This window comes from Hyperoodon ampullatus, assembly GCF_949752795.1.
Source record: "Hyperoodon ampullatus genome assembly, chromosome: 2".
Classification (NCBI taxonomy): Eukaryota; Metazoa; Chordata; class Mammalia; order Artiodactyla; family Ziphiidae; genus Hyperoodon; species Hyperoodon ampullatus.
In genome coordinates this window covers 149615948-149624877 of record NC_136915.1, presented here as the reverse complement: position 1 = coordinate 149624877, position 8930 = coordinate 149615948, and the positions used below count along the sequence as shown (strand labels likewise).

Genomic DNA, 8930 nt, shown 5'->3' with positions numbered 1-8930 from the left:
ACCCCTGGCCTCTTTCCAGAACTCTCTAGACCTCCAGCAGCTAAAAGGTTACCATCTGGCCCTGGGGAGGCCTTCAGGGTCCTATTGGCACATCAAGCTGCTATTATGAGCAGTACTTTGCTGTGCTTCTTAATATTCCCTGTGAATATCTCCCCAGGGACAGGGAATCCTTGGGGGATGAGATTCCCAAGGAGGAAGAGGGTTAGGAAGATGCAACCCTGGCCCCTGAGTGCGGGGCGACAGAGCTTGATGGGAAGCTGGTGTCGACCGGACCCATTGCCGTGTTCTCACCCACTCTTCTCACTTCTATCCCAGGACCCTGCGGCCTGCTGCCTGCTGATCATGAACAAAATGAAGAACTTTAAGCGCCGCTTCTCCCTGTCAGTGCCCCGCACCGAGACCATCGAGGAGTCCTTGGTTGAGTTCACAGAGCAGTTCAACCAGCTCCACAGCCGGCGCAATGAGGGTGAGGGGTCTGGGGCCCTTCCCCCGGCATCCCCCCGCCCCTCCCCACCCTCCCTGACACAGCGCGGCTGGCCTTGGGGTTGGCCTTGGTCGGGGAAGGGCAGAGTGAAGTCTCCTCCCCACCCCCATGCCGGGGCAGAGGCAGGAAGGGTAGCTGATGCCTCTCCCTCTCAGGCCTGCAGCTCCATCCTCTGGGCAGAGACCCCCAGCCAGAGTCCAGCACCTTCTCCCCCTCAGACAGAGGGGAGGACCCCGGGCAGCTGTCCCCTGGCATGCAGTACCGGCGGCAGAACCAGCGCCGCTTCTCCACGGAGGTGAGGGGCTCCAGGCTCTACGACACATCCACAGATGTATGCCCAGGAAGGTGGTTGCCTTGGAGCCAGACTTCATGGGTTCAAATCCCGGCTCTGCCATTGATTAGCTCTGTGACCTTGAGCAGGCTACGCAACCTCTGTGTACCACAGTCTCCTTGTGTTAAAATGGTCATCGAGAAGATTAAATGAGAATATATGCCACGTGCTCAGAACATTCCTGGTACATAGCAAGGGCGAGACAATTTGACTATTGGTCTTATGACCCATATACGTGTGCCCAAGTGTATGAAAAATATGCTTACAGAATCACAGTGTCTGCAGGAATCTCATTCTACAGATGGTGACTCTGAGGTCCAGAGAGGGGAAGGGACCTCCTAAGGTCACACAGCAATCCCTGGATGTTCATGTATGTCTCAGCACATCTTTGAAGCCTCACAGCCCATGGTTCAGTCCTGCTGGGGTTGTTCACAGGGAAAGCCAGGCCCAGGGCCAGAGGCGAGGGTCCCACAGCCCTAGCTACCCTGGAGCAAACACTGGCGCCCCTGTCTCATCCTGGCCACTGCAGGACATCAGTAAGAGGCTCTCTCTGCCCATGGACATCCGTCTGCCCCAGGAATTCCTCCAGAAGCTGCAGCTGGAGAGCCCAGACTTGCCCAAACCACTCACCCGAATGTCCCGCCGTGCCTCCCTGGTGAGTCCCAAGAGGGTCAGAGGTCGCCTGGGTGGAACACCCTCTCCCCTGCAAGACATCAGTCCTGGTTTTGCCTGTCCCAGCTGAGGCCTACAGCAGTTTCCAGGGAGGTTTCTGGGCCTCTGGCGCCACCTGCCGGCTGAGAGGATTCCCATAGCTGGTCCTCTTGGTCCACCTCCCTTCCCTAGTTGAGTCCCGCCAGCGCTGGAGCTGAGCTCCAAGCCCCCTCTGGGTTCCAGAGTCTTCACCGGGGTGAGGTCAATAAACCAGCTGGCCCGTGTTTCCAAGTCTTGGTTGCCTATCAGATTTCCCTGGGAGCATCTTACAAAACACAGATTCTGGTCCCCAGTCCAGATGCGTACAGAAATCAAACTCTGGGTGGTGGGGCCCAGGAATCCGTATGGTTAAGGGTTGGGTTGTTAAGGGTTGAGCTGGAGCAAGTGTGCTGATGAGAGAGGCTGTAGCGAGGTGGGTTCTGAACTGGACCCCCAAGGTACAGTGGAGAAAAAGGCACAGTTCCTGCCCTTGAGGGGCTTCTGAGCAGGATGGAGACAGACAGGTGATAAAGGCCTGTGGCAATCCCAGGACTACAACCCTGGGCTCTGCACCCACCACTGCCACGGGAGAAAGAAACTCACACTTCCAAGGCCTCCCTCCTTTATCACAGGGACAGGGAGAAGTGGAGAGGGAGGATTTGGGGCTGCCCTCACCCTGCTAGCCTCAGACCCCCTGGGGGTCTCATTCCCTTTCCACCTGGAGGCTGGGGGTGAGGAGGTGTACCCTATGTGGGACTGCTGGGGCCTTCAAGCTCACAGGACCCTATGTCTCTCCCTCTCAGTCAGATATCGGCTTTGGGAAACTGGAAACATACGTGAAACTGGACAAACTTGGGGAGGTAAGAGGCTGGGTTGGGTTTTCTCCAGGCCGCCAGGCGGGATGGCTAGGAGGAGGAACAGGGTCTTCCCCAGCCTTCCCCAGTCTGCGGTCACACTACCCCTGTCCCACAGATCTCGCCATGCAGTCTGGCCCAGCCTTTGGCAGGTGTTAAGGTGGGCCCAGGTCCTGGAAGAGGGCATGAGGATGAAGTGGCTGATGGGCTCTGGGGCAGAATCCAGTCTTTTTTTTTCCTGCAAATATTTCTTGTCTGGGATCAAATCCCAACTCCTCTGTTCACCAGCTCTGTGGCCTGGTGTGAGCTATGTGACCTCCCTCTGTGCCTTGGTTTCTTCCTCTGTCAAATGGAGATCCTAATTGCTCTACCTCATAGGGTGTTGTGAGGACTGAGTGGGTCACTGTAAGCTTTTGTGCTGTGTAATTATTAGCTATTTCCGTAAACACTGTGCTGGGCTTTGTGTTCCAGGCTGGGGGTGGGCAGTGGTTTACAGAGAGGAGGAGGATGTGGCCCTTTCCTTCCAGGAACCCGGAGGAGACCTACACATAAACATCAACAGAACATAAGGAAGAACAAAACTGGTGTTATAATAGAGGGACACCTTGCCTGCTGGGGGCTTACAGGAAAGACAGTTCCTTCTGACCGGGAAGGAGTTAGGGACAGCTTCACAGAGAAGTGGGCTTTGGAAGAAACAGAATTTCAGTGAAGGGGGGGTAGGGAAGGGTGGTCCTGCCAAAGTCACGGCCCAAGCAGAGGCACAAAGAGGAGGATGTTGGACAGAGGAGAGCGGGGCCTGAATGTGGCTGGGCTGCTGGGGTTCTTGTTCCCAGGGAACCTATGCCACAGTCTTCAAAGGGCGCAGCAAACTGACAGAGAACCTCGTGGCCCTGAAGGAGATCCGGCTGGAACATGAAGAAGGCGCGCCCTGCACTGCCATCCGAGAGGGTACAGCATCCTAGGGTCCTGTAGTCTTGGGGCTCCTGGGAGGAGGGGCTCCTGGCCTGAGCCCTGATGGCAGCCTGGGGGCCGAGTCATTGCTGGAATGGGGACTCCTGAGGCTGGTCCCAGGAGAAGAGGGTATGAGGGGCATATGGGGCCTAAGGGACCCAGGCAGGCCTGTCTCCCCATAGTGTCTTTACTGAGGAACCTGAAACATGCCAATATTGTGACCCTGCATGACCTCATCCACACGGAGCGCTCCCTCACTCTGGTGTTTGAGTACCTGGTGAGTTGGGGTAGGGGTGGGAGGGGTGGAGAGGGTGGGGGTGGCCCAGGCCTTGTTCTGGAATCAGGTTCTCAGATGCTCCCATGCAGGAATGGCCCAAGGGCCCTGGCTTAGGGGCAGCTCAGAGCCAGGGACCTGTCCCATTCCTCGGCTTGGGCCCTGCCCAGGGAAGGGCGCCTGGCCAGGCGTCAGGTCAGGGCGAAGGCTGAGCCAGGCACTGTGTTCCAGGACAGTGACCTGAAGCAGTATCTGGACCACTGTGGAAACCTCATGAGCATGCACAACGTCAAGGTAAGAGCCTCCGTGTCATGGACCCCCACCCCCCACCCCCGCTCTAACGCAGAGCGTCAGGTTCCCTCTCTGTCAAATGGGAGCATGAGTTACCTGCCAGGATGAAGAGAGGCTTCGGGGAAATTCAGAGGGATGAATGACCTCTTCTGTGTGCATACGTCCCCACACAGGCAGGCTTCCTGGCCCAGTGTGGCGCCTCTCAGCTCCCCGACTGGGGTACTCTCTCCTCCCCCACCCTCCTGCCTCCTCTGCACACCTGGTGCCCCGCCCTCTGGATGGGATTCCCTGGGGTGGATGGGGCCCAGGATGTGGCTTCCATGCGGGCAGGAGAACCAGGTAGCTCTCCAAGTACCTCACCTCCACCCAGTCTTGTCCCCATCCCCGTCCCAGCCACGGGGAAGAGGCGCAGGGTTCCTCCCTTCCTCTCTCCCCTCCATGGGACATGCTCCCACCTTGCACTGCTTCCTTTCTTTTCCCTCCCCCAGATTTTCATGTTCCAGCTGCTCCGGGGCCTCGCCTACTGCCACCGCCGCAAGATCCTGCACCGGGACCTGAAACCCCAGAATCTGCTCATCAACGAGAGAGGAGAGCTGAAGCTGGCCGACTTCGGTGAGGGCCAGAGCCCACAGGGCTGGGGCGGGGTAGTGGAGGAATCTGACACAGTCTCCTCAGGATGTGGGCACTGTCGTGGGGGGGGCGCGGTTCAGTGACGGGTCTGTCCCTAGGACTGGCCCGGGCCAAGTCAGTGCCCACGAAGACCTACTCTAATGAGGTGGTGACCCTGTGGTACAGGCCCCCCGACGTGCTGCTGGGGTCCACGGAGTACTCCACCCCCATCGATATGTGGTAAGCAAGCGCTGTGGGAGTGGGCGGGGGGTTGGGGGCGTGGGGAAGGGGCTTCCGCACCTGCGACTGCTTTTGCTGCCCCAAGGGCCTCTTCGAAGGACTGTCTAATCTCTTTTGAATAAAAGCCATGTGGCATCCTGCTGAACTGGATGTTAAAGAATTGAGGGCTTCCCTGGTGGTCCAGTGGTTAAGACTCTGTGCTTCCAATGCAGGGGATGCGGGTTCAGTCCCTGGTCGGCAAACTAAGACCCCACGTGCTACATTGCGTGGCCAAAAAATAAAATAAAGAGAAGCAAGTTTAGGGGAAAAAAAAAATAAAAGATGCATTAAAAAAAAATAGAATTAAGTCAGAGCTACATTGGTGTTTCCCTGGCTCTAAATAGACTCTCCTAGGCTGTGCTTCTGAAATATTCACCCAGGGGTACATAGGGGGTTACCAGAGGGCACAGGAGGGCCCCCACAGTAAATATGATGAATCTTACCCAAGCATCAGTTCTACTGAAAAATTTAGAAGGGATACTTTTTTTCTTAAAATTAACGCACATATGATTCAGTGTAGAAGGAAAAGATTGCCGAACTTTAAAGGTAAAACACAGTTTTCTGATGAATTGCTGCTGTGCCCTACACCAGGGGTTTCCTTGGAGAGTGGATTTGTGGACTTCTCTCTTCCAGAGGGGCACATGATGGAAAGTTTGAGACAACACTGCTTGAAGAGCTGCTTCATGGGTGCTGGCTATGTAGACCCAAATCCTCCAGAGTGAAAGGGGAGAGATCAAAGCGTCCTAGAGCCCTGAGGAGTCCCCAGAGGGAGGCTGTAGTGGGTGGCTGTAGCAGCGCTAGGAAGCGCGGGTGCAAGGAGGTCCAGCCTAACGCCGCCCCTGCCCATTGCTCCCTGCAGGGGCGTGGGCTGCATCCATTACGAGATGGCCACAGGGAGGCCCCTCTTCCCCGGCTCCACGGTCAAGGAGGAGCTGCACCTCATCTTCCGACTCCTCGGTCAGTGTCCTGCCGCTCCCTCCCTCTCACCACTAGGGGGCGCCGGAATTCTGTCCAGCCCGGGCGCATATCCGGACTGGGAAGAGCAGCTCCCACCGGATCTCTACAGGGCGGGGCCCCCGGTGGACTCAGTCATTCTATGACCCCACCTCCTACCTTGCACCCCTCCAAGTCGCCCTCGGCCCTGGCCTCTCACCCCTCGCCACCCCTTCTCATCTCCCCAGGGACGCCCACGGAAGAGACGTGGCCTGGTGTGATGGCCCTGTCCGAGTTCCGAGCGTACAACTTCCCCCGATACCTGCCTCAGCCTCTCATCAGTCATGCTCCCAGGTAGCCCCTCCTCCCCACTCCTCCTCTCTGCCTGTGGGCCTGGCTGTCCCTCCCGGAGGTGGCTGTGAGCCCCACCCGTCCCACCCCACCCCCATAGACCAGAACTGTGCCAGCTCCTTCCTCCCGCAGGTTGGACACTGATGGCATCAGCCTCCTGACCGGCCTCCTCCTGGTGAGTGTGCTCCCAAGCCGACCAGGGCCAGGCAGTCAGAGAGCTGAAGCCCCAAGATCCCAGCCCAGCCCTCCGTCCCACCTGCGTGCTGGCGTACCCCACGTACCCTCCACCCACCAGGCCCGAGGGGAGTGCTGGCTTCCACAGACTTCAGAGTGGGTGCACTCCCAACTCAAACCCCAATTCAGACCCTAGCTGTGTAGCTGTGAGCAAGTTACAGAGCTTTTCTGTGACTCAGTTTCCTCAACTGCAAAGTAGAATGAATCATTCACATTTTGTAAGATGGTCTTGAGGATAAATTGAGGTTAGAATGGTGCCTGTCTTGAATAAGCACACGATAAAGGGTAGTTGTTAGCATTACATGTTAATATTACTATTAAAGTTGTGATCTTAGATGCTTCAGCATCTGTATTTCCATCCCAAGAGGAGGTCATTCTCTGAAAGCCCCATTTCTAGTTTTCTCCTGGTGGCTGGAGACCTGAGACCCTGAGTTCTGAGACTGCCTTGGCTTGAGCGGGCAGCTGACCCCAGGGGCTTCTCAGGTTAGACTCTGGCCCTTCCCTTCTTGGTCATATAACTTAGCATGGGAATAGCATTGCCCAGAGGGGTCCCTGCAGTCCCCCACCCTCTGCTTTTCAGTACGAATCCAAGAATCGCGTGTCAGCAGAGGCGGCCCTGAGGCACCCCTACTTCCGGTCTCTGGGGGAGCGTGTGCACCAGCTCGAAGACAGTGAGTGTGTAGGGGAGGTTGGGGGAAGGGGGCAGGGCCACCCCAGAACCAGAGAAAGGGAGCAGCTGGTGTGAGTGGAGGAGCCGGAATGAAGAGGCCAGAGGCCCTGGGTCTAGCTGAGCAGCCTGGCTGCCGCTCCTTGGGTTTTCGTTTGCAACGAGGGGAGGAAACCCTGTGGATCCAAGGTGCTTCCTGAAAGGCCAGTTAGGTGCTCCTGGGCCAGTCCTAACTAAGGGGGCGCTCGATGGGTGTGGGGGCCTCAGGCTCCAGGAGCAGGGCCAGCTCCACTCAGCTCTCTCCTGGCCTTTTCCCTCTCTCACCCCAGCTGCTTCCATCTTCTCCCTGAAGGAGATCCAGCTCCAGAAGGACCCAGGCTACCGGGGCCTGGCCTTTCAGCAGCCAGGTAGGGGCTCGTGCCTCCCCCACCTCCTCCTCTTATTAGAGGAGGCCAGGGCAGGCGGCTCCACCCTCTTGAGGAACAGAGATAGGGCCCAGCAGCCCCTCCTGCTGTGGGAATCAGCGTGGCCTCCCTGACATTGGCCTGTCTTCCGGGGGCCCGTGGGGAGCAGGGAAGGGACTGGTTTCCCTATCTCCTTGCCAGGCTTCCTCCTCCTGCGTTTCCCTCCTCAACCCCCACCCTAGACAGAACACTGCATCTGACAGTAGCCCTGATGAAGGTGCACACTTTTCCTGGTTCATTCTCTCTGCAAATTCTGAGCTCTCTGGCCTCCATCCTGGGAGAACTATACTTTGTTTCTAGACTAGCTGATGGCCTCAGACATGATAAGTGCTTTCCATGCAGTATCTCATTTAATCCTAGAATACCCCTTGAAATTGGTACTATTAGTTAATGCTCCCCATTTCACAGACAATGAGACTGAGGCTCTGGGAGGCTAAGGTGCAATTTCACATAGCTAGTAAGTAGCAGAGATGGGATTTGAACCCAGGGCTGACCAGCTCCCAAGCACATGCTCTTGCTGGCTCTATCAGAGTAGCTCTGGAGGACGCCCATCCCTCCTGATGTCAGGTGACCTTCAGCCCAGCCTTCTCCCTGCAGTCCCACATCTTTCCTTCCATTCTCCAGGGCGAGGGAAGAGCCGGCGGCAGAGCATCTTCTGAGCTATGCCCACCCTGCTGTGGCCCAAGGGACGAGAGGTCACACTGAGCACAATTGCGGCAGGATGGGGCCCGTGTGGCCTCGGAGGACTGAGGAGTGAGGGCTAACGGCTGGTCCAGAAGACCTCTCAGCAGCCCTGCTGGCCATGGCTGTTTCCTCTCCCTTCTTCCCACATGCCTCCCCAGTGGCCTTGGCCTGGACACCAACCCCTCCATCACCTTCCCTGGGGCTGGGCATGAGCTGCTTCCCTGGGAGGAGGTGAGGGGACAGGGAGAGATCTCAGACACTTTCCCACCCTAAAGTGCTCAGACACCAGCATGGAACCCACATGGACAGAAGAATCTAGAGGCCGGGCAGAGTGCTATGCCTTGAACATGGGCACCACCATGCCTCCCCACCCAGGGTACCTGCCTGCCTCACCAGTTTGGTCGAGTCCCCTTCAGGCCCCTTGGAGCCCACACGTCTTCCCCCTTTTTCCCCCCGAGAGCAGGAAGCAACATGGCACCTTGTCTGGGACCCTGGAATCCTGGGTGCCAACGTGTGCGCCAAAGCCCACCCCCACCTGAGGGGCGGGTGTCCCCAGAGCAACAGAGGGAGTTGTAGCCCCACCCCCTCTTCTCATCATCCCCCACTTGTTCCCATTCCCCACTCCTTGCCAGAGGCCCCGTATGCTGCTGGACGCCCAGTTGAGTCCAGTGGTGGCCTGGTCCCACCAGCTGCACTCCTGCCAGCTCAGCCGGGCCCGCCCGTCTCCCCAGTCTGAATGGGATTGCCTTAAATTGGCAGGTGGTAGAGCACGCACTGCCCTTGGAGCTCTGACCCAAGCTGCTACCTGTCCACCCTTTCCCGAGAGTGGTTCCT

The 8930-nt window shown here is 57.6% G+C and overlaps 1 protein-coding gene across 2 annotated transcripts; it reads left to right on the top strand.

The window, feature by feature from the left end:
• Positions 1-342: 342 nt before the first annotated feature.
• CDK18 (cyclin dependent kinase 18) lies at positions 343-8071 on the top strand (the record flags this gene model as incomplete). 2 transcript variants are annotated; one of them, XM_079697776.1, is made up of 15 exons in its annotated part: positions 343-466; positions 703-779; positions 1345-1470; positions 2309-2365; positions 3193-3307; positions 3493-3587; positions 3816-3878; positions 4364-4487; positions 4604-4724; positions 5623-5720; positions 5945-6050; positions 6180-6222; positions 6862-6952; positions 7278-7355; positions 8037-8071. In XM_079697776.1, 15 exons carry the CDS (start codon positions 343-345, stop codon positions 8069-8071), a joined length of 1353 nt encoding a protein of 450 aa, XP_079553902.1. The 2 variants fall into 2 exon arrangements, with proteins under 2 accessions (XP_079553902.1, XP_079553901.1); XM_079697775.1 differs by having other exon boundaries at positions 640-779.
• Positions 8072-8930: the final 859 nt, after the last annotated feature.